We start from the raw sequence: 27,133 nt of genomic DNA, 5'->3' as shown, positions 1-27,133 counted from the left end.
CCGATCTGAAGTCATAACTTAAATTCAACATCAACGCACAAGAATATTATTAAATCCAGTCCGGTTTATATTTCGGAAGTTTGACCTAAAGGTTTCAAGCTTTTCTTCATAATTTATTTTTCAGGTTATGTCTCAAATGTCATAATTCAATGTCATAAAGACCAGAGGGTAAACTGGGGAAAAGGAGTGACATCGGTTTTGGCCAAAATAAATCCAGCTATTATTTATTTAGTCATTATGTTTTGCATTCATTACAGGATTTTTTACATGAATTGGAAAATTTCTATCACGATTGAGACAATTAAGGAAAAAAATTGAAATTAATTCGGTCCAAATTACATTACTTGGAGATGTTCGTATATGGATTCATCTGGATCTAGACCATGAATTGCCATGTAAACATCTTCGTCCTCTACGAAATGTGTGTTGTTATAGCTTCCTTCTGCATATATTCTGGTGTCCATTTGACTTTTTGAAGTTTCAAATGTATCGTTTACATATATTTCATTATTTTCAACATAGGTATTTTTCTGAATCGTTGTTTCTTCGTTACCTTGTGTACTTATATTAGGCAACAATTGATTCAAATAAATTTGTGAAACGGAGTCGTGGATGCCTTCCTCTCGGTTGAAGACAATTGATTCATTTTCTGTAACAAAAGAGGAGAAAATAATACATTTGAGAGGTACAAGTTTAGTTGAGATATTGTTGGTTTCTTATGTATAGACAAACACTTGAAAGAGTCTTCTAAGATGACGAATAAAGCATTCTTTCATGACCACAGGCCTCGTCTTCTTCTTCCCCCTTTTTTTTTTGATTCATTGCATTGTTTGACTTCATATTTTTTTTTTTTTAAATTAATTTCTTGTGAAAGGAAAACAAAATGCAAAGCTCACCGTAAATTATCATATCATCTTTATTTGTTTGGATACTTCGTTGTTTAGAGCATCGAAAAATACGTCCTCTCATCCTGTGACGACAAAATCTTTTTTTTTAAATGGGTATCAATGGACATAGGATATAAACTGAATACAGAACAAGTATTTTTTTTATTTGACTCCAATTTTCTCAAGCGCAAGAAAATGCTACAACTCCAGATAGACTTCAGATATTCATACGTAGGATAAAAAAAATCTCTTTAATTAAAATATTACAAAGGTATAAAAGAAATAGTTTCTTACTTCAGAAAATATATAACCATGCCAACTACTAAAAATACTAGTGACAATGCTCCGAATCCTGCACCCATGAACTTCTCAAGATATCTGTTTAAGAAATTCCGACTTATTTCTGAAGCGAAAAAAAGATATCAGGCATTCAAGTATTATGTTTTCACTATGGTATAAACGTTTCTAGCATTTACCTCGACTTCCCAGTAAAAAATTTGTTTCTCTTTTTTGGTTTGATCCTACTCTAATAACGTTGAACAAATTTTGTAAGTATTTTGAGTTTACTTTTTGATGTTTTTCAAATAATACTGCATTTAAATTCCATCTAAATTGAAATATGAAAGTATCGTATGTTTTAACGACCTCAATCGCAGTTCCTTACCATCACATTTATCTCCCTTCCAATCTCCTTTACATGAACAATTTCCATTGTCCTGTTCACAGCTAGAATTGCATCCTATACTGCACGTTTCTTCACATGCTTCACCAAATTTTCCTTCAATACAACCGTATTCACAAAGGCCTGTTTCCCTGTTGCATCCCCCTGCACAGTTTGAGTTGCAAAGTTTTTTACAAAAATGTCCAAAGTAGTCTACTGGGCATATCCCATCACAATACCCTGTGTACCTATCGCATGCAGATGGACATGATAAACTACAGGATTCATTACACATGTGTCCATAATATCCGCTTTTACAACCAAATATACAAGAACCATTTATTATGTTACATATCTCCTGGACACAATTCACACTACACTTTTTGGAGCAATTAGATCCATAATGTCTTGCATTACATCCTGTAAATTAAAGATAAAATTATACTTATCATTTGTATAACGTATAAATATAACGTAGGTTAGAACTAGTAATTATTTATTAAAGTTTTGTTTCAAGATCATTTAAGAGGACACCCAAACCAAGCTTGACTATCATCTTTAAGAATATGATTTGGTGTATTTAAAGTTTAGTGTAAAAAACATACAACCCCAAAGCAGATGATTAACAAATTTAACTTAAAATTTTACAAATTTTACTATGCTCACATCATTAAGGCAGAAATGTCCACTAATTCCCCCCCAAAACCCATTAAATTATTATTTACCATAAACTTCTATCTCACAAATTTCTAGAATTGGCCCTGTGGAACGGTAATCTTCAGGGGCTTTGTATGTGGATTCAACGATGATGTATCTTGCCAACTGTTTACATGGAATGTCAATGATATTAGGAGGTAAGTTTGGTTCTGTGGTATTGTCTGTATAACAGCGAGTCCTCTGTGACGTCATACTCTCCGTAGCTGAATAGTCAGAAACATCCAAATAAAACTTTCTAAACCTATATTGCTTCCAATCGTCAGGCTCATTTCCTAAAATATGAAATTATTCTCTTAATAATAGTTAACAATCTTATACATTAAATCAATCATACAGACCCAGATGTCAATCTGAATGTTCAATTACATTGTAAATTCAATAACTGTAACCGCAAAAGAAGTTAGTTTGGGGGCATATTATTTTTTTTTCACATAATTTGTCCTCGGGATTTCTCGCAGATGGCTAGGACCGTCTTAATGAAAATTCACAGTATTCAGTAAGTGTTATTGTGCAAGCAAGATGACTGCAGTTGAAAAGGAAACGGGAATTTCAGCTCGGGTTAGCATACGTTATTATTTGCAAAGATTTTAGGTTATTTTATATCTGGAGATTTAGAATCCAGCAAGCATAGACCGATTTATATATAACTGGAATTAAAAGATCTTTATAAAGTAAAATGCTACCAAGTAAATGAATGTAATTTTGTATATTTGATGCTCTTATGTTCATACATGCACATTATAGATTCCCCTTTTTTGAAATATAAATATATGATCGCTACTCATTTGATATTGATGATCTTGTTATTAAACTAATATACTTGACTAATTCTATGTCTGTTTTCTTATAAAACAAATACATAATTATCAGAATATTTTTTCATCTACACCATTTCAAGTTTTTGTTTTTATCATACCTTCTCTTCGATAATAGATTTTAACGTGCTGTATTCTGTGAGGCCTTCCTAGGTCAACTTGGAACCAAGCCTTAGACTGGTTGCTACATGTAGCAGTATGAGCGCAAGAAAATTCTTTTGTGTTTAGGTTACCGTCATTGGCGTATGAAGCATTTCTCAGAGCATACGTGGAACTCTGTGATAGAATTGTTGTGGATTTTTTACTAAGGTTTTCTGTGGACGAGATAGATATTTTCAGATCATTAAAAAGACCTTAAGATTTTCTACCAATGTACATGTAGTACACTGGTTCAGCGACAATCAAGTTTGTGTTCTACAAAACATTATTAAGTCAGTGCTTTATTTCTTTTTCGTGTACAGTTAGTTTAATTGGTCGATAATCATTTCCTTTGAAAAATATGATAAAACGCTATCTGTTAAAATAAAAGACAAGATTGTTCACTCAATTTGTTTTACTACATATATACTCTTACTCATGTACATAAGAACAGAAATGCGATTCCTCTTTGAATTTTTTTCTTTTATTGCCCATTATTTTTTTTAAAATTCTAAACAGTTTTCCTTCTATTATGATGAAAACACAAAGTGTCGTTGCTAAATTTAAAGTCATTAAATAATATGTTGAGGAAACTATATTTTCTGACGACAGAAAAAAACCGCATGCTAAATGAGACACCAACTTACACGCTGACAATCTTGTACTTTGTAGTACTTTGAAGGGGTTTAATAAAGAAATGCAAATTATTACCTGCTTTTTTTTCTTGCACCAAGAACAAAGCTTTTTCAATGACCTTCGTATCTTTTTAATAATTCTGAGATTGAGCTATGTTTTATGCTTGGTGTTTTTTATGTCCTTGCTAAAATTTATATTGCATGTTACAAGGGAAACATTCCTAAATTAATCGAACTTTTTTAAAAAAAAAAAATTAAAACTTAAATTCATCAATATTTGTCATCTTTCCAGCCGAAAGACAAAACTTAAAATCTGGGAAACACATGTAACCTATTTCAGAATTGATAAAAGTAACATGCGGGAAAAAATTATCTAAACACAAGATTGTAAGAAACTTGCATAATCTATACAGAGTGTGAAGTTAAAATAAGAAGGGCATACCGTAACAATCGATAAATCCGATTATCAAAATAAGCCACGTCCACCACAGATCAGCCATTTTTGAAGAGGAAGGAAATTATCTAGGATAATGCAGTACGGATATTTTATCTCTATTTTTAACTTTTGAACAATTTTGTTCCCTTGTATTTCCTAATAGACTTCCTTTCTCTATTAAGTTTTTATGTCATTTCCTTGTACCCTCACAAGAAATCTTAATACTACCACAAAATATAGTTTATTATAGATGCAAATAGTTTACTTTTAACAAAGGAATCACTAAAGTAATTTAAAATATCAAAGTTTAAATTTATACTTCAAAGTTAAAGAGTCTTACTATACCGAATCGAAGTGTTAGCTTTTGTTACAGTAAATTAACGTATTTTTTACAAAAGGAAATTCAAATTGTTATTTTTTTCCCCACATTTCACCGCTATACACTCCCGCAAAGTTTTTTTTTTGTCTCTGGCATGTTATAGAATCTTGGTCTGGCATTTGTTTGGCCGCTGTGCCTTCATAATGGTCGAGCTACTTAATGTATTTCTCCCGATACCTGTCAATTTACTAGCATTTATATATATATATATATATATATATATATATATATATATATATATATATATATATATATATATATATATATATATATATATATATATATATATATATATATATATATATTTATATCTTAAACATCTTACAGAAATCTATACAGAAATCTTAAAAAGTGTTTATGAAATACGTTTATGTTTTAAAAAAACATGATTTAATTAAATGTACGATATCTATTTTTACTCTTTATCTAAAGCGACCATTTCATCCAGCTGTCTTTCAAGTAGGAAGGCCGGAATTATATTCGCCAGGAAAGGGAAAATAATCATTATTATTGAACATTTTTGCGATATTTTCATTCAATTTTGAATATTTCTGGTACAGTCTCAACATAATAACAATAATATTAGTGAACGTAAGTATCCCATCTATGCCTTGTAATCAACCATTATACATGTATGTCACTCAGTTCTATATGTGGAAATAATTAAAAGTCAAGATCTAAAGATTTAAGTATCTTTCGGAAAGGATTTTCTTCCTGAAATTTTCATTACAATGCACTAATCATAACTTATACAGAGTATACTTTGAGGATATGTTATACATATATTATACAATTTTTTTTTCTATCGACTCATTTTATCTGATGCAGGAGGTATCAATGACAGAGGGATAAGATCGCAACCAAAAACGTATCATTTCGAGTACATTTTAAACACGTAGATTGACTGTAGGAAATGTGATACTTACGTGTACAAATATATAGGGATATTCTAGATTTCGGTCGAAAATCCATGCTTTCATTATTTGATTTATCTGCAATGTAATCTGAGTAAATGGATGAATATATCTACTTAAGACTAAAAGTATCAAATAATTTTATCCACATTTCAATACGATAAGACATTTTAAGGAGGGATATATTTTTCTTTGGTTCAGATTTATTAAAAAGTCCCATTTGGGAATTTTTCACACATAAAAAGACGTCACCAAATAACCGTGAAGGAGCTTTAAATTTAGACAATACAAAATGACATTTCTATTTTCTGAGAGATCCATTAATGTCAAATTAACACAAAAACAACAAAAACTGAGTCCAATAACATTACCCAATTAAAGCAAAGCTATTGCAAAACTAAAAATAAAATCTGCCTGATCAAAGAAAAACTACAAATAATTATTTATAATTTATCTATTGTAAATTTATTAATATTAGTGAATAGTCAGGACAATCAATCCATTATCTAAAGAAATGTGGATTTACATTATCTGCTAAACTTAGTTTAGTAAATAAATGAAAATGCCTGGTTCTATGAATAATTATTGTTTACTCTTATCACAAGTAAATTTCACACATTTGAATATGAATTATAAGAGTCCCTTCGCTAGGGAATTGGAGCATCTCTTCTCCATGGCTACTGGAAATCAGTAAGTCAGTAGGTCTTGTGCTGAAACAGAACCTGCAAATAGATAAAAAATGAAATTAATGATGCGTCAACAATAGCACATCATTTACAAAAGTGTTATGTTCTAATACACCACTTCCAAAGATAAATACTTTATAGAATAAAACTCAGACTCACAGGGTTCTCCAGAAATATTTTCCCAACCAGAGTAACGATTCAAATTTTATGAGTTCAACAAATTAAAAAAATTGCGCCACAGTAAGATCTGCGAGAGATCAGAAAATCAGAAACATAAATTCCCTCTAAAAGAAACTTTAATTAATCAAATCTATCGTTTTACAATTTTCAATGCAGAACACTTAATTTACTCATAATTATAATAGGGCCCATTGTATAGCTTCTCTTTGTTGTCAATTATCTTCTAGACAATCGCTGACATGACGCATGAATATAATGAACAAGACAACCCAAGTGTTTTCACGTTTAATGCAACTGTAGATAGCTAGTTGAATTTTTAACACTGATAAATTATATCTTTACTTTAGAGCAATGTCTATAAAACCGTGTTAGCACGGGGAGTCAAACATCGTATCGTATTCAATAATTATGTATGAGTAATGTGAAAAATTAAAGGATTTCAGTAAAAGTATTTTATCATTATGAAGTTTCTTTTTTTTTTTTTTAAATTCAAAAACAATCAAATGTCAAGAATAATGTCAAATTTATTTGTAATGATGGCTAATAGTCCGATAGTATGGCAAACCAGAATTTCCTGTGCTCTTCAATGCACGTGTAAAATATAAAAATTATACTGAAAAATATAAGGTTTTAGCAATTACATCATGTAGATACTGATTCAAATATCCTATATACTTTGCCTTTTTTTTAAAAAAAGAAAAAATCGTAGCTTTGTTTGTTTCTATTTAAGTTACGTGTGTGATGGGAGGGGGTTTGCAGGTCAGATTGTTCATGTATGTTCAAAAGTTATATTGGAAAAAAATTCTAATTGTTTTAAATATCCATTAGTTAAGTTTTCTTGATAAATATGCACAATCATAGCATTTTTTTTATCAAACTAATTAATATACAAAACTGTTGTGCGAATTTGATCGCTGCGAATACCGCAAATATTTGTGCATCTTGCAAAGTTTGCGACACAGTTATTTAATCTTTAATGATGAAGAACCCTGGACACATATCCTTTGGACGTTCAGGAACTTCTAGAGCCGATGCGGTCGTAGCGTAGTAAAACGTATATAAATTCCCAATGGTGCTTTCCTGGAGGAAAACCGCAACGTAGTGAACCCTTTTAATATCCATAGCGTAAAAACAAAGAATATTTTACTTTTTCATTTCACTATATATTCCATATAAACTTTTCATACTTTTACTCATTAAGACGGCAGAGTTGTTCTACAGTCGATAGATTTTTTTTTCTAAATGAGCACGTTTAAGTACGCTACGGTATAGATATGTGAGGTCATGAAAATGGTTGTAACGTATTCTAACGTATTAATTATATGCCAATTATTGTTTATTCTATGTTTCAGTACGCTTATGCCAAGTTGTAAAAACAGCTGTAACGTATTTAAGCGTAAGTTTATGGTTGTTGTAAGAAAAACAACATCGTATTCTTGCGTTATTTTCTCTCTCTATATATATACATATATACAATATCATGTTTAAATAGACTGTATTTGTTAAGCGTACACTGTAGTTAAGTGTGCTACAAGAAGATCGAGAGTTTAAATAAGATAAACATACTTGTTATCATTACGTTTTCGTAGGTTTTCTAAATATTTGAAAAATATCAATTATGCAATTTTTAATCTATGCTTTTTAAAAGAACAATTAAACAATGATTATGTCTGCACTTTTTTCTAATAAGCATGACCTCCACTGGATGTATTTGCGAGAAAAATTATTTCAAATAATTGTAAAATGCATAAGACGGTATTGAATATTAAGATTTTGTGAGAAATCTATGGCCGTTTTACTGTGGAACATCCTTGGCTATATGAATCTGGAATTTTATATCCTTTTTATTACGTTGATGTTGTTTTCCAGGAATTCACCCTTGCTATATAGACCCGTTTTTTTAAATACGGTCAATTATGCTATTGCCGTCGAAAGGATATATTATACATATGTATGATGAGCTCGCAGTGAAACAGACTTTAATAAATTTCATATATACAAAGCAAATCTTTAGTTCGACCTGTCATTCAAGTATCTATACCATTCTACAAAAAGGCGTATGTAAAGCAACACTATTAAAAAGTACACATGAACGAGATAACAATTCCGGGGGGGGGGGGGGGTAGTCTGTTGCAATGTAGCAGCGAATTTCAACTAACTCAACACACCAGAAAATTTACCTTGCGTAGCACGGATTCAGCCTATTTACCTGTAAGCAAAATAAACAACCAATTGATATATTTATTACAGAAATGCATAAACACATAATTCTGTTTTGCCGTAACTTTTATAGATATATTTGTTAACAATTGGAAATCTTTACGTTTGAGTAAGCATGTAAATTTAGCCTTATATATAGTTTATCTTCTGTATCATCTTTGTCGATCTGTCGCATCAGCCGTGAGCCTTTGTTGCCCAAGTAGATGCTAATGGAGTAATCCATAATTAAATTTAGTATAAAAATAAATGTCTAACACATCCCAACGATACATGAAGGTTTGTATTTGCAAACAAGTTCATATTAACGACCATAGAATCTTTACTTACTACTCCTAGGCACCTGATCCCTCCTCTGGAATTTCCTGGGTCCATGTTTTAGGCCATGAACATAGTTTAGTTTGTTATTATTTGTAGGTTTTTTTGTTCACTATTCGTTATCTTCGCCTTTTTCATTTTACCAAGCCTGTGGTCTAGTAGCAATTTTGCAGCTTTCAATCTTACTGGTTTTATTTTGTTTCCTTAACACTCAAACTTTCTATGTCTTTCTAAATAAGTATTTGTGAACCGTTTATCAAATGTACTTTTGATTTAAACAGTTGCCATTTTGCTTCAAGGTGATATTGTTGATTTTAATCTGAAAATTGTCATCACTCTAAATTTCTATAAAGCAATTTTTAGCTTAATTACATTCAGTTTGGTCTCTGTTGAAAATTGAACACGTTTTCCTAGGGGTGCCAGAAATACACATGTACATTTTTTTTCATTTAGAATTTTAAAAAGTTTTTAGCGTATATATATATATATATATATATATATATATATATATATATATATATATATATATATATATATATATATATATATATATATATATATATATATATTGCTTTACAAACAAGTTTACTAACTGTCACATAGTCACTATGTAACAGTTAGTAAACTTGTTTGTAAAGCATCTGAAGATTGTAAATGGAAGCGCTAATGCTTTACAGTATTAATTTCTTCGTATTTTCATTTTAATTATTTTAATTATTTTTATATATATATATATATATATATATATAGAGAGAGAGAGAGAGAGAGAGAGAGAGAGAGAGAGAGAGAGCAATAATGCTAACATTCCTTCAATTTTCAAAACATTTAATCAAAGGCGAAAAAATGCATATAAAAAACACAAGTGACTCTACTTTACGTAATAAAATTGTGAGTGAATTTATTTAATTCTCTTAAAAAGAGGCTATAGTGAAAATGAAATAAATCAAAATATAAAAAATGTGCCCGATAATTATTATAGCGACACAGTTCCGTCTATGAAAAACGATACAAAGAAGAAAAAAAACGAGATGCTACATTAAAAAAAATGAAAAGACTGCATTACAATCTTATAATTACCTATCGTGTTTTTAAACCAATAAGAATCTGCGTGATAGTCTTTCCTCCTAGCTAATTAAATAATCTGTACAACAGATATGCAAATAGACTCCTAATGATTCGCAGTTAATTAATAAAATATTAAAATAATAAACCTCGTATCACACCGTCAAAACACTAAATTAGTGTCGAGTCAAATAATTTGAGGTACGTGGGTGATGGGAGCCACTTTTTTTTTTGCAATAAAACAATCTTTAGAATAGATATTAATGTCTTATTATCACGTAGATACCATCATTAATTTTGGGTTAGTTTTTGTTGTCGAATTTTTTTGCAGGAAATTATTTCAAATATAGAGAAAATAAAGATAATAACCTTTATTCCACAATTGAAACAAGATCATCATTTTGATTTTTCTCCCAAAAAATCTTAAGAGTTATAGCTCTTTGCTCAGAATGTAACCACAGAAGTTTTAAAATGAAAAAAAAAAAAAAAAGAAAACGAACGAATTTGATACCATTATTTCCTTTTTTAAGCGCTAAGCGCAGCGCAAAGCGCTTTCTGTCATCTTAAATCTACTTCCGTTCGCGATCCAGCGCCACTAAGCAAGTTGGATAACTCCACTGGGTTTTCTAAAAATATGCAACTGGAAATCCCCGACGCTCTTTCGGCTATTTTAGTGTAATAATGCGTTACGTGCAGTTCTAATAATAGGAGTCAATTAGTAAGGTAAAGAGTATGAATGTACATTGTACGAAAATCCACTGTTAGTAGACAGGGGCGGTTCTTATCTCTATACATTGTAGTTCATTTAAAATCTTGTGTACCATGTAGCTAACAACTGCTGCATCTATGGCGCAAATACCTAAAAACGGTTAATTATATGTCATGTACATATAATGTAAAGATTGAATAAGTACATATTTTTAAAACTCAAATGGGATTTTAATAAGTATTTAAAACTCAAACTGGAATTAAGTTATTTAGTAGAAAATTTCGCGTAAAATTGATTTACAATGTACCTACATATGTACGTTCTATATAATTTATATCCATATTAACTACTATTTCTTCTTCTAGATCCTTATTTCAGACAATATAACTAAAAACAAGTCTTCCTATTATCACCCTTGCACCATGCAGAGAGCTATCAATGAAGTTGATTTTCTCATCTCGGTATCAATTAGTAACAGACTGGAATGCATTCATGAACTGTTTTTACTTGTGTTGTATTCTATACTTGTAATATGGGTAAAAAATATGATGTAAATAATTCGCAAAGAAAGGCAGTTTGCGGCTGTACGTACATGTAGGGAACGTGGTGGCTGTGTTTTCAACGAATCCACTTAGATAGGAAAACTAATTTCTCGGAAATATTGATGACAAATATTGTGCTTTAAAATTGTGTGTGTGCAGTGCGCAAGATCTGGCGGAAAATGCAAAAACCTTAATTAAACGTTCTTAGCAATGGACAGGAATAGCGCTGATGAAATGTTAAGCATACTTGTGTTAGGAACCTAGAAAGAAATAGTTTAGGTAAAGATGTGCGTGTGTTGCCGAATTGACTGCTAAGCTACTTAATGAGGACTACATATAAACAGAATAAAACAATGTTGCATACCTTCATAAAGATTTATTCATACTTGAGATTAATATAATGTCTTTTTTTTTCTTTGGCTGTTGAATTATTTATCATGGAAATAGCAGAAAATTACGGGTCAATTATTTTCAGTACCAATATTCCTTTTTATCTAACACACCAGTGCTGTGGATATTTTTTCCCTCTCAACATGTTTTGCGTGGTAATTAATTTCATACATAAACAAGTAAAGATTGGTGTAAAGTATCAAATATCCGTAAAAAAAAAATACTGAAGCAACATAAGTATTTCAACAAGAGTCCAAAATTAAATTACTTTTGGGGTTTTAATGACATATTTTTATTCCGAAGAAGAAAAGAATATTTTTTTTTTATTTTAAAAAATAAAATTTACAAATCAGATACATATATTGTAGATCAACAGAAAAGACTTATTTTTGATGCAAATACATAAATCATGTACATGTATATGAAAATCAGATGTAAAGGATAGCTCTGAATGTGTTATCATCAAACGAAGAAGACAAATATAATATCCTTATAATCAAAATGTATATTTACCAATCATCTCTGACAAAATGACTCTACGGGTGCTCATTGAATAGATTTTTTTCACATGACGATGCCGATATGCTGCACAGCGCGATGAATGTGAAGTGTTAAAAATGTATAATGCACAGCTGCAGCATATTCAAAACAAAATGAAATATATAGTCTAAGTCTTATTTATCACTAATAAATACCGGACGCTCGTAGCGATTGTGTAAATATCTTACACACTCCATTAATGTATTTCTTGCAAAATCCTTTCTATTGATTCGTAAGTTTAAAAATCGCTCATGAATATGAAAAAAAGAGGTATACTAAAACAATTAAGTGAGAATACTAGTATTCGATATTTTTGAGATCTTTAATTCATAACTTTAATAAATATGTTATCAATAAGGAAATATTTTATCGACGCAATAAAAATTAACATTTTTGTTTTTTAGGAGCACTTTCTAAAATTAATTCACAATCACAATCAGCCAATCTTCAATTTGAAACACTCATAAGCACGGAATGAATTATTAAAAATTATCACCAGAACATTTTAGCTATCAGTGTTGCACATTAATGAGAGGAATATCAGCGACATTTTCAAGTGTTCAAAATTATTTAAAAATATACATTTTTTAGCAAATGTATAGCTACATATATAGTCAACCCCCCCCCCCTCTCCAATAAATTGCGATTTATACGCAAACCTACCTCGTCGCCCGCGTGGGCGCAGTGGTTAGAGCGTCTGCTCTAGAGTCGCGGAGTAAGGAGTTGATCCTTACGTCGCGGGTTCGAATCCCACTGTGGGACATGGAGACCGGTTCTTCGAATGAGACCTTATAAACTAGCTGCAATAATGTAGCCCTCTCCGATTTTTTTTTTTTTGGGGGGGAGGGCTACAACTCCTTAGGATCTCCGTAATGGTGCAAGTGCGGGAGTGATTCACTACCGCACAGATTTCGGCTCAAATTATCGGTAAATGGGTATTTTATTGACATATCTTACCTGAACTCATAAAATGTAGTTATGCAAGACATGAATTGATCCAAAAATATACAGAACAATCGGTATATCGGTTATTTTTCGTGTATGTCAACATCACAACTTATATTAATCCGCCATGTTTACTGACCTTGATCGATTTTATTTTGGGACAACCAATGAGAATTCGGGATCTAGGGGAGCGGATCGTATAGGATTTCCCTTATTTTAAGCAAAAATATCACTGTTAATGAAAAAAATATCCCATGGAATGCTTTTATTTATCGATATTTAGTGATATCATACAACACAAACATTTATCAACACCGACATTTACTTCATCAAGTGATTCTAAATTTCAAGCGCAAGTCTCTGTACATCACGCGAGAACTGTCATGGCTGCTGAAGAGAACGACTGGTAAACACGCAGATTTATTTTACTTGGTTTTCGCGTATAAAGGGCTATGATGTTGATAATGAATAAAATTTCCGTCTTGTTGGAAGTAAGTTGAATGCAAAAATAATTTATTTTGCCTGCAGTCGCCCGTATCTAAAAAATATATTTGCACCATAACGATGCAGTGGAATTGTAGCCCTCTCCTGAAAATATCAGATTAAAAAAAAATCGGAGAGGACTACATTATTGCAGCTATTATAAACCGAGGTCCCGTGTCGCAGTAGGTGCTGGCACGAAAAAGACCCCTCACTGCTCAATGGCCGTAAGAGCCGAGTATAGAACAAAATTTGCAGCTCTCCATGTGAGTGAAAAATTCTCGAGAAGGACGTTAAACAACATACAAACAAACAAACAAACAAACAAAAAAAGCAAACCTACCTCTTATAGTCTCCTATAAGGCGATGGAGAACGAAAGTATTTTTACATGTTCTTTTTTTTTTTCGTTTCTTTTTTTTTTTTTTTTTTTTTTTATTAGGTTTGAGAAATATCTTACTGTTTGGACTAAACATCTGTTATTTAATTTTTATATATTGTTTTTTTTTTTTTTTTTAAAGAAACGGAGAATCTTGAACCTTCAAATGTTTCCCCTTGCGGTTTGAAAAGGCGGACATAAGTTTTATTTTAAAGTGAATATGTACGTATCGAAGAACTGTGCTCGCCCCAGCGCGGTCGCACTGTCAACATAATACTTCTTCCAATACAACAGGCAATTTAAATTCAAAATAATTCTGATGAATTTCAAACATTGCTTAGCGCTTCCCAGTACTTTCAGTACTTTGATTAAATGACTACAACCACATTTGAAGCGCAAAGGTTCGTATGATTTTAAACAAATTGTTCTCATTTCCACTAGCATCTTCTTCTCTCCTAAATGTCAATTCACACATATAATCTCATATTAGAATATCACTATAAAACTCATAATTAAGTGTAAATTTAAAGTTTCAAAACTTTATTTTGCGGCGAAATCAATAAAAATAAGTCTGAATGCGATTAAAGGATAATTTTTTGTTGTGTGTGTAAGTGGGGGGGGGGGGGGGGATTACATGTATCTTCAAAAATAAAATAAAACTAAGAGAAACAAGTTTGGCTTTCCAGAAAGCCTGAAATGTCATCTCTTTGGCTTCATTAATGTCACAGAATAAATAGTGGAATCTAACATTTTTCTTCAGCGATTACAAGCAGAAGAAGTTTTTCCAACAAAAAAAGGGGGGGGGGAGTCAGAAAAAAAAAAACAACTTACCTGAATAATCTTTCACTAGGAAAAAAAGGGGGTGTTCAAACATGATTTTATTATTTCGTGGATGGGAGGAAAGATTTAAACTTTTTGACTCTCTCGAAAACACATTGGGGGGGGGGGGGGGGAATGAATATGCTGCAATAAAAAAAAATGTGGGGAAGGTAGAGGCAAGCTGCCTTTCAGTGAACATTTGCAACAGTAATTTCAAATATTCTTTTGTATTTGTGTTTAAAAAAAGTAACCACTAAGCAGTATTCGTAAAATTTGTAAACAATTGTTATACAAGAGGATGGTTAAAACCTTAGCGTTCCTATTGACTTTACATCACAGCAGCTTACTCGGACAACATGCAGCCAAGAAGTTTAAAGCGCTAACTTGAATTAGTCCGGTGTCATATAGTGAGACTCCCACCCCCCATAGTGAGACCCCCCCCCCCCCGTAAATCTGGCTATATATAGCGATAAGACTCCCCTGAGGGGGGAGAATTACTATATCGTGAGTCTTCCCCCCTAAACGACCATAGTGAGGCTTCCCCCTTCCATGTTCAGTAGTATTTTATTTACATCGACGATGTATATATATTTGCATTTTGATAATGATCTTATAAAATAGATACATGTATGAATAAATATAGAAGTGCGCATTAAAAATGTATCATGCACAGTAAATAATTGAATTGTTCCAAAATTATTCTTATCAAAAGAAATACATTTAACATTTAAGAGATCATTACTCGTGGACTCTTGGAATTTGCTTATGTTAACCTTCATGGGGAATGCAATAAATACAATATAGTAAAGAAAGATGTATACTTGTAACAATAACGTACATACGTACATTTTTCATTCAGTTATCTCACATCAATATACATGTACATGTCATCCCATAATTATTTTTGGCTAACAAACTGTTAAAAGGCTATTAAGATGTTTTAATTATTAATTAACGGAGAACTTTTATTCATATACTGAAAAAAATTTTTTACAATGAAATAAAATATTCCGGAAACTACATTTGAGGGGAAGTCTCACTATGAAAGGGGAGAGAGACTGGCTATATAGTGAGACCTCCCCGGGAGAAGTCTCACTCTATTGCCAGTCGATCTTCCGGGGGGAAGTCTCACTAAATAGCCAGTCTTCCCGGGGGATATCTCACTATATAGCCAGCCTTCCGGGGGAAGTCTCACTATGGGGAAGTCTCACTATACGACACTGACCCTCAATTGATTTCGAAAGATTTTCCACTTTTAAATATGTGGTTTATCCAAAGAAATAACCCTCACATGCATTTAAATATAGGTCAGTAAAAAAATTTACACGTTATAAGCTAAAATTAGGCATTTACAAATTTACTGAAAGAGTACCAATTTACCAACCCTGATATTTAGGCTGTTCAAAGAAACAATCATTTTATATAATAATATTTCAAGAATAAGAGAAGTGATTTGATAGCTTTTTTGCTAATGATGCAATTTAAAATTACACAAAGAAAATGATTGCAGGTGTTTTAATTATAAATTCTCAAAATACGAGTCGGGTAAAGAAATTGCGTCTTTTATACAAAGGTAACAATATTGTATTTCTGACATTTATTTTTTATCGAACAAAAAACAAAGAATAGTGCAGACATGCGTAACAACTCACAATGATTATATAATCTTTCTTCCAATGCCTGTAGTTTTAACATTAACTAATTGTTTTAAAAAAAATTATTTTAAAAAAATGGCATCAGGTTATTGAATGACTAAGATACACATAAAGGTAAAATTTTCGACATCACTTCACCTCAGTCGTATATCAGTAAACTTTTAATGCGAGTATTTACTTTGATTTTGTTTTTCTGTAAATTCTTGGATCCACGCCTTGGCTGATCTAATCGATGCCATGTAAAGTGTACTTAGATACACACGCGCTGGCCATCATTTACGTGACAGCATAGATAATTGCATGTTATTTGAATACCCTCCACTTTGTTTTTCTGTAAATACTTTGATCCACGCCTTGGCCGTTCTAATTGATGCCATGTTTAGTGCATTCTGATACACACGCGCTGACCATGATTAGATAACTGCATGTATTTTGAAGACCCACCACTACCCAAGCGATATTGTCTCTGTGACTCTATAATTTATGCGTAGTTTTTCTTTTTTAAGATGGCCTGTTTGACAGATCGCCCATCCTTTGTCATTGAGCAGTTTTGTTTACATTCTATATTTAGAAATCGTATCATTTCCCAGACCACCAGCTTATCAATGGCAGCTTACACTGGGGCTTCATATCCGGGGTTATAAACTTAATGTGTCATCTCTCGAGAGAGATGACAATAAATTTCTTGCTTCTGTCATAGCGTAGTGTAAAACCATCAGATATCCATTTATTGTTGATTTAAAGAACGGCATGTTTATAGATTCCACCCAGAGAAAGTGTGTCCATATGTAGAAAAAAAAATCATTTTCAAGTTGTCTAATAAGATACATTGTTAAGATAAAAAAGAAAAACTCAAGTTCTTTTCAAATCGGGATACGAAACATGATATCTCTAATTCTAAGATTATCTTTATTCAATTCTTCAATGCTTTTATCACATTTCGGGCACAATCACACCTTACGGGATAGCCATAATGGACGTCGAACGGATGGCAAAATTTTCAATCCGTTCGTCTCTGTCCGCACGTTTCTTATTCAGTGAATACGTCATGTCCGGAAAAGTTTGCTGGTTTGAGCATGTTCAAAACTTGGAACCAGCACCATCAGACAAGTGCGTCCGCTTCAAGTACGGTATGCCAGTTGAAAATAGGTATCGGTTTGCTTGCGTTTTGTATGGAATTCCTGCCCTTCTTTTCCTGCACTTGTACAGTCTGCTTACGTTGATTTCCGTTGGACCTAATTACCAATATTGATGAACTGGACGTGCTCCTGACACCGACCGTGCGTTCGTTGACCGTTTTCATGCGTTGCGCGTTCGTTACTTAATCGTTACGGGAAAACGTGAAGTCCGTTAGTTGACTGTTGCTTGTAAGGTATATGTCCGACATTCGAAAGATTTTTGTTTGTTTTAAATGTTTCATGCGTCGATCGCAAACATTTCAATAGGCAATTTTTAAGCAGTATTTCACCAACGAAGTGCGTTTTGTCCCCGTTTCTTCATCCATTTGACATCCCTTATTGTAGTGAAATCCAGTAAGGTGTGACTGAGCCCTTATAATCTAATGACAGTATTTTTATGAAACCTCATTTATTCCTTTCGTTTCTAAAAAACCTTCTTTTTATATATATATATATAAACGGTCTTATTTTTTCACTTTTAAAAACTCATATACATGTACTAAATGACTTTCCATGACCTTATATATATACTTTAACATATGAAAATGAAACGGATTTTACACTTAATGTACCATTCCCGATAATAAATTAAAAACTATACTTTTTGATATCATAGACAATTGGCTCTTCAATGAAAATGGAACTTTTATGTGTAAATTTTATATCCTGTGATTGGTTATACGCAAAATTATTTTGTTTAAAAATTTTAATGCCCTGTTTACAGATTTATATTGTTTGTATGATTTTTTTTATAGATCGATCACTGTTCGTAATCTTCACCTTTTTCATTGTTAAATACATGGTAACATTTTGCCTCTTCCATTTTAAGTTGTTCCAATCCTTAATACAGGTATCTCAAATACAATCAACATACGAAATCAGAGGTGAATATTTGACTTTATTTAGAATATAGAAAAGCAAATAAAAGTTTTCATACATTATGGATTTTAAAGAACATTTTTTTTTGAGAGAGAGATCTACTGAAACATTGCTTTGTTCCTACGGATTCAAAGTCCTGAAAAAAAAAAAAAAATAGAAACTACATGAGTAACAAAGAGGAATTTCTCTTAATAACATAACACAGTATTAAAATAATTCTTCTTCTTCTAGACAAAGTGACTTAACAGACACAATAGATAATGAAACTGTTAAATATGGTACGGTAAAAATCAGAATGTTTCGATTGCATGTGACTTTGGTATTAAGGGATTTACACTGCATTACAGTCTTTTTCGGGAGGGGGATGGGGGGGGGGGCGCAAAGTGCATACAAGTTGAAATACTTGGTGATTACATCAAGAATCGGTTCGCCTTATATATATTTCCAAGTAAATTTGAACCAAAATAGATTTAAAAACTTATTTCTAGGTAAAATGGAATGTCTAATTTGTAACCATGAATCTTGATAATCAATCATGAATATAAAAATCTTTTCCCCTTACATTTTGCTTAGACATATCTATATCTTGCTCTGAGGCCTTTCGCTATTCGATTGGAGTATGTCCTAAATAAGACTAACATTACTTGGCCACTGAACCTGAATATTCTTGTGGGTCTTGTGTTACAGCAGTACCAGTAAGTAATTTTTAACTTTGATGAATATATTAGAAAAATAAACTAAACTATAATTTATACCGACTTTTATTCTTGATTCAAGATGTTTTCCATGTTGACATTTCACGTCAAACTCTTTCAAAACTGTATAACCTTCCTTCAGGAGTAACAGTACCTGAGAAAGCGAAGACAACGCAAGATGACAATGTGCAGAATTTGTTGATATTGGGTAATCAACCAACATATTGAAACAACGGAAGGTAATTGAAGGGGAATTGTAAAATTATTATGATGCTATTCTAGATTTTAAACAGAAGCAATTGAAGTATGTAGGAATTAGAGATGCATATACCTTTGTCCTGTGTTTGAGAGACTTCTGAAGCGAACCTCTACGAAAAACAAACACCTACTGTTGCAAGCAATATTAAAGGATCCAACGAATTCTAGTCTTCGGAAGGCGTTTTCCCGGTGGTGCCTGGAAAGTATTAATGTTCATTTTTGAATACATCATTTCATATTTTTAATATATTCTTACATTGTCCTTGTTTACAATGACACCCATGGACTATATCTAATTAACTACCATTTAATTAAGGCCAAATAAAAAAATATGTGTGGTTCCGGTTACCCGACCTTCCCTATTTTATACCTCCGACCCTAAACTTTTTTTTTGGGCAATTTTCATATTTTTTCCAGAATTTTCCCCGATTTCCATCAGTGACTCCAGTTTAAGTTTTAGTTTCAGCAATGACGGCCTCCTTGCAAAACATAGTTTAATGTGTTAAATCCAAAGCAAACTAGCATGTAGGTGTCCCCTACCAATATTGACTAGTATATTATCACACCACATCTAAATGCCATTTGCAAAGCAGTGATAGGTATTATTTCTAAAGAAAAAATTAAGAAAATCATTTTGCTAAAAAAAAAAAAAAAAAAAAAAAAAAAAAAAAAAAAAAAGTTCCCTACCTACCTACCCTAATTGTTTTGGATGTGTAACCGGAACCACACATATTTTTTTGTTTGGCCCAAGCGTTGTGTGATAATATTGAGATGAAGCATATAATTTTCATAAATCAAAAAACCCATGCAAATATGTTTTAATAAGCTGTGAATATATATATATATATATATATATATATATATATATATATATATATATATATATATATATATATATCAATTCAATATGGCATATAGAATTAGGAAAGGGCCTAAAAATACTCTCATTTATATGAATAACTGTAGAAAATGGACCATAATTTCGCAACAGGTATTTTATTTTCTGTATTTCACTAATGTTGACTTAAAAATGAATTTAAAATGTAACCATATCGAATCACAATAAACGGAATGACGTTTTCTTTCAGCAAGTGAGGACAACTTACCGTAATCCTCCAGGTACATTCTGCATTGGTTGTATACTATTATTGTTGGGAGGAAATGTTAAAATTGAATTGACTTAACTTAGACAAAGTTTGAATAGAGCATGTTTGTCATAATACTGATTTCTTTGAAAGTGTTGACTGGAAATTGTGTCAATATTTAGATAACATATTTAAAATCATTCATTGTACATTTTTAAACCACTTGATGAAATCCAGCGCAAGAGCGTGGAATTGAATTTACCACTGCTAACGGAACAATTCCAATAATATATCTTAACATATCTTTCTACCGACAGCTAAAAATAGTCTTATAGAAGGAAGAATTTTATTAAAAATTCCGTAGTCAATTAAAGGAAGAGGAGTACATATATACTCGTACAACCCAACCCCAACCCCCCGCCCCTGACAAACACCATCACCCCCTTTTTTGTTTAAAAAAATTGAAAAATACCAATTTCATCAATTGACCTCATCTCGTTACATGTAGATAAATTAAACTTGTACCTAGAGTTCACTTTCACATATCAGTGTTTAACACTTTTAACATTCTTGTCAAGCAAGGTGAGTTCGATCTACCCTACCTATACTGGATTCTTAAGCTTTTGCGCCCTAATGCATTAAGAAACTTTGAAATCTTTCAATTCACCACTTTTACTTCATTTATTTGAACAATATCACATTCATTAATTAACATTTTTTCTTTACATGTAAGCAAATTTAGTATAAACACTGTACTTTGGGTTTGTTGCCATGATGCTCTCAGTGCCAAATATGCACATTTTTCTGATAATTTATTAGCAGAATTTACTGATAGTAATTCTACATAAAAAAAAAATATATATTCACTTTTTATAGCGTTGACAATTGCTTCACCATTATTTCCATGCCTATTCACATAAAACTGTTTTCTATATTCATGTATCTCTTAAAACACAGGTTTGATGTCATATGACATTCCAGAAATCTTCATCAAAACTGAGATCGTGGGCTGACGAGAACGATTGGTATATTCTGCTTTTTTTCATCAGTTATCACAGCTTATTTCTTCTATATCACTTAAATCAAAATTTGATTGAAAAAATCAGCAATGACGTTTAATCAATTACTTAAAAGAATACTTGTTTTCAGCTTCATTAAAGATTGCCCGTAACTAAAAATCTTGCAACCCTTACCAGCACCGTACAATCTTCTTTCGCTTTTTCACGGCTGTTTATAGCAAACGAAAATAGACTTTTAATTAAATTAAGGATAATTACTACCCGAATGAAATCAAAAAATAGTTTACGGACTTCATCCTATATGTTGGGTAGTATTAGAGAAGTGAGAGTTTATTTCCAAAACTTATTTTTTCGTGAGAAAAGATTGTCGAATAAAATTGTTATCATCCTTATTGTTTCGACAAAACATTTACTTTGCGTACATTTTTTTTTGTTCCATTTGTGTCAAAAATTGTTTTAGTAAAGAGAAAGTAAATTAATATAAAAGACTTTTTTTTATTTTAAAAATACTATTTTCATTGACTAGGTTTTGCCAGAAGTGGCAATTCAGTCTTACTAGGGTTTTTTGGATTCTGGCAATACCGCCCAATCCAGCCATCGGGGCATTTGCACCATCCACAATTTTTGAGACTCCTATGTCCACCATTTTTACAGCTTTTCCACGTTAATCATCCAGTGCATTTACCTTCCATGTTGATTAAAGCAAAAGCATTTGATAAGCATTACCTGGGGAAAGATTACGCATTATATATATATATATATATATATATATATATATATATATATATATATATATATATATATATATATATATATATATATATATATATATATATATATATATAGTGAATGTTGTTTTGCATGTTTCATATATCGACAACTTATTTGTTTGATCATATATCTTTGTTAACTATTGAATGTTATAAATGATGTACATATCAATTTATTGTCCATTTATAAAGTATGCACTTTTAATGCAAGTCGTTTTGTGCCAAAAACCAAGGGATCAATAGACAACTTGTAACCACCTTTTAACTCCCTGAACTGAAGTATAAAACCATTCGAGGACGAATGTTCTTCACATGGGAGGGGGCCGTGTTACGGTTCCCTATTTATTCCCACTACTATGGGAAACACTTACTGTGGAAAATGTAAACCTATAGGGTTTGAGACAATTATTTTAATCAGAAAATAAACATATTAAACTATTTACAATGTACTTAGGATAGAGTGCATTGACCTATAATTCAATCGGGATATGAAAGTGTAAGACTTTTCCGTAAGAATAAACAAACCTGGTAATCGGATTAAGGACAATGTAATCTACCAGGATGTTTATCTATCTTGGGACGACGATGCAAGAACAGTAACGGAAAATTGCTAAAAATTATATTAACATTATATTAACTTTTGCACAATACTAGGACGTTGGACTGAAGCTTATTAAAGTTTATGTTTCAATTACAATTTATTTTATAAAATTCCAGGATTTTGTACAAATTTATTGAATAACTTGTTTACTTGAATCTGATTTGTCTATTTCATACGTAAATGAGTATTATGTATTGTACATTATAAAATACGATCTACGGCGCTCTTCGGGAGAGCCACTATACGATCATCTGTACGAATCACAACTTTCAGTAAATAAACTCTTTGCAAACATTTTGGTTTCATTGGCTTACAAAAAACACAGTACAAGTTGAACAATACTCCCTGTAACATATTGGACTATAAAACGACAAATGATGTTTTATTAATTGTATGTTTTATTTTTTCATCGATTGTATATTTACCATGTTCATCATAGGGCCTGTAAGTCTCGTTTACTTTCACTTTCGTTTTTAAACTTCCGGGTACCTGAGCGTTCTTGGAGACAATGGATTACTGTTTCGCTTTAAGTTGTAAGCATCGCAGTGGAATTATAAAACTTGTAGTTTGTTTTGGTTCCCGATTGTTGCAAAGAAGAGGAGAAAATGGATTGATAGATGCAGGTAAATAGCGTTTAATTGCTTTATTTTTTCATTACATGACGTAAACACAAGCCATTCTGAGCGGACCAAGATTAGCCAACATACTTAAGCATAAAGGGAAAATTAAATCGTTTTAATGCTAAAATAGTCTGTATTCAAAAGGTAAGCTTATCTACAGATTGGTTTCAGAAATTTACTGCATTGATTTAGCTTACAAGGGTCTATTTTGGAGTATTGGATAGGTGTGCATGAGATGGATCGGGAATGCATCGACCATGGGAATACAAAGTTGATTACCACGTCGATAACACATGATTCTTGTAGAGAACACATTCTATTTTTTTTTAATTTGATTACTACAATGAATAAAAATGGACAGCTCATTCTGTAGTCTACCCTTTCTACATGGTCTATCCAGAAATAAAAATAGTCACACACACTAAAAAAAATATCTTTTTTTATTCTACAAAAATGAAGGTATTTTTTTCATGTACACATATTAACTGCCAAGCTTCATGACACCCTTCCCCCCTTTCCAATACTCCTACAATTATGACAGATATTTTTCTTGAAATAGAATTTTTCTCCATATGTCATTATATATTACAGGGCTGCACAAGGTACTGAAAAAGGGACAGTGCTTTGAGTGAATGTGTTATCCATGTATCTGCAAATGAAGCAGATCCCAGTTATTACACTCGTAAACAGTGTGACAACTTCCAAGAAGGCTCCATCTAAATCAGGTACAGGTCAAAGTTTTGGCTGCACATTTCTTTTACAATATTCAAAACATAATAATTCAGGATCAAGTTCACACAAGCTCACATACCATGGTTATTCTCATCACCATAATGCTAGTTAAATTTTTCATATACTTTCCTGTTAAATAGTCAAATTTGGTTTAAAAACATTTGTTAACAAGTACTATTACCCTACTGCATGCCAAACATTACATCCCAATGGTTGAAAATGCATGACTAAGGGTAACAGTATATTTAAGGAATAACTGTCTAATTTTTTGGTATCATGATGTGATCAATCGAGTGGCTTGCGTGATAATTTTCATAAACGCCGAAGGCGTTTATACATAAAATTATGACGCAAGCCAATTGATTGATCATCGTCATGAAACCAAAAAATCTGACAGTTATTCCATATATATACATGCTCTTGATCCTGCAAATTCACGTGCTTCAAGCCCCGCTTCTGTCTCTATTTGTCCCGCTCCGCACGTGATATTTTTTTTTTCACCACGCCTATGGATGAACCAGTAGATTGATGTAGAAATAAAGTATTTTTACTCTTTGAAATTTTATCTCGGACAAAGATATTGGAAATGTAAATATATAGTAATAAAGATTGTTGGCTGTGCAGAATGTTTGCACATTCGTTTCACCTTGATGTTTTCTTTCAAATGCATTCTAAAACAAGAAAAATATTATTTGTTTATTTTGGGTAATGTGAAATTGTTACCCCTTGAAAACCATTGTTCGCCTCGGTCAGCGATGGTTTTTGAGGAATAACAATTTCATGTTATCCTAATAAACATGTAATATTTTTATGTTATATGTACTTCAATTTGTAAATATTAATGACTGCGAAAAACATAAATATTTATAAATTAGTAAAATCAATTTAATACACTATAAATACACAAAAGGACAAATTTGTATATAATTCTCGATGATTTGGTTAATTAGTTTATATAAAGGATGTATATGGGGCATGATATATCATTGTTAATATTCAAGAAAGTGTTCACTGTTTTCTTGTAGATGCTCCTTTCCATCTGATGTTTTCCAGGTTTTTGTGAAAAGTTTTCTTAAAAATGGCACCATTCAACTACAAATACTATGCCAGTGGAACTGTGACATCAATCAACTGCTCATGACACTGCTAACTGCCAGAGAATTTTTTTTTTGTTTCATTTGGGACAAACATTTTACACCTACAAATTGGTACTTCATGAAATGCTTGAAGGATGTTACATGTAAAGGCTACTGAAATTCCAAGTCAGATGAAGTGCAAAAGGATTGATACAAAAGTAATAAAATTATGAAGTTTTCTATTCTAAGTGACGAGTGCGACTGAAGTTTTTAAGGATGCCCCGTCTGCAGACAACTCGTTAAGACAGTGATATAAGTAGCTCCAAATGATGCTTTATTGTTTTCCTCAGATTTACTAACTGGATAGATCTCTGATGCAGTAATTTAGAGCCATGTCTTTTCACTGTCTCAAAGTACTGAAATAAAAATAATTTTGATTAAAATATTTTTTTTTAATTCATATCATTAAATTTTTAAGCTACAGAAATTCAAATTAATTAGCTATTGGTAAATAGAAATCTTTAATTGATGAGCAAGCCTTTGCATTGTCAGATCCTTTTCTGAAAGGGTCACTTACCTTTAACAATGTCAAGACAGGTGAGGCAACTAGCTGGTCTTCATGCTGGAAGTACCATCCAGTGATGTCCAAAGATTGCCAGATGAGCAGACATATACCTGTATTTAAAAGATTCTGTAATATGACATAGAATTTTTGCACAGCTTGACACACAACTGAGGGTAATTTAGGTGCCTGCAAAATATGTTATAAATCTGGCATTTATTTTTTTATTAAATACAAATCAGAACAAAATTTGTCCTTTTACAGAACAAATTATTTTCATTATAAAGAATATACTGTGTTAATACATAAATACATATAACCTGTATTATTGGGTATTTTCACCCCATTTTAATTTTTAATATATTCACTCTTTCACTCTTGAAAACAATTTTGCCCTTTTAAAATTTGACGAAGTACATTTGTGTTTAAAAGATATATGCTGCCTTCTTTGAATTTGCCCCACTTTAAATTCACCTACTTGTAATGAGGGCCGAATGAGAAAAATAAAACTTAACTGGGGCGAAAAATTCCAAGAACAAAGTACTTGCCTACCTGTTTCACTATAACTCGTCCAGCTTTACAATATTCTGTAATACAAATGCTTTCATCCGATACCCCCCAGTGGATTGGTGGTCTCTTTTCCAAATTATATGCATTTTCTAAAAAGAAGAATTTGTCAAGTTATAAAATTTAGTATTACAAGTTATTAAAGACAGTAAAACAATGTAAACAGCATTTATATGTTAATGAACCTCATTTAATACAATAGAGTGAATAGACGAATGAATGCAAAATTGTACTTATGTGTTAAAGACTATATTGTTCTTTGACATTATTGTTAGCCTAATTTTTAAATTCAATTTTAGTGTTATACACTGTAAATGATTCAGATGCATAGAAAAATTTGTCCAATGGTGTTTTTTTTTACACTTTGATGTTTCTTGAGAGATATATCATATACATCGCTGACATGTTGGTTATATGCATATGTGACATTTGTGAATATTGATTAGACCCATCATTGATCAACTCCTTAGATGCACAAGTACCCTTTTGCCTGAGCCAAATGCATCAGGTTATAACATATTCAGGTGTAACAACATTACACCAATACTGTGTAATGAACCTTGGTTTCTCAGTAGAAAACCACTATGCT

At 31.7% G+C, this 27,133-nt stretch overlaps 1 protein-coding gene and 1 long non-coding RNA gene across 2 annotated transcripts; both read right to left on the bottom strand.

Moving 5' to 3' along the window:
* Nucleotides 1-335: 335 nt before the first annotated feature.
* LOC133178662 (uncharacterized) lies at nt 336-22,262 on the bottom strand. Its single transcript, XM_061313383.1, has 5 exons — nt 22,199-22,262; nt 3,182-3,433; nt 2,274-2,537; nt 1,552-1,968; nt 336-649 (listed from the first exon to the last, which is right to left on the bottom strand). The coding sequence occupies exons 1-5, from the start codon at nt 22,260-22,262 to the stop codon at nt 336-338; spliced, it is 1,311 nt and encodes a 436-aa protein (XP_061169367.1).
* A 3,371-nt stretch (nt 22,263-25,633) lies between these two features.
* Nucleotides 25,634-26,567, bottom strand: LOC133178517 (uncharacterized). Its single transcript, XR_009719986.1, has 3 exons — nt 26,530-26,567; nt 25,993-26,090; nt 25,634-25,831 (listed from the first exon to the last, which is right to left on the bottom strand). It is a non-coding gene; the product is annotated as an uncharacterized LOC133178517 (long non-coding RNA).
* Nucleotides 26,568-27,133: the final 566 nt, after the last annotated feature.

This window comes from Saccostrea echinata, unplaced genomic scaffold (genome assembly GCF_033153115.1).
Source record: "Saccostrea echinata isolate AGI-Se365-2 ecotype Australia unplaced genomic scaffold, CSIRO_AGI_Sech_v1 ptg000003l, whole genome shotgun sequence".
NCBI lineage: Eukaryota > Metazoa > Mollusca > Bivalvia > Ostreida > Ostreidae > Saccostrea > Saccostrea echinata.
The sequence above is the reverse complement of the archived record's forward strand: the minus strand, read 5'-3'. Positions and strand labels throughout refer to the sequence as shown.

Excerpts from the sequence above, each read along its gene's own strand:
- LOC133178662 (XM_061313383.1), bottom strand. The coding sequence starts at position 22,262 with ATGGTGGACATAGGAGTCTCAAAAATTGTGGATGGTGCAAATGCCCCG. Across the intron at positions 3,434-22,198 it reads CCCGATGGCTGGATTGGGCG|GTCTTTTTAATGATCTGAAA; the intron begins GTATTGCCAGAA and ends GAAAATCTTAAG. Across the intron at positions 1,969-2,273 it reads TTGTGAGATAGAAGTTTATG|GATGTAATGCAAGACATTAT; the intron begins GTAAATAATAAT and ends TTTAATTTACAG.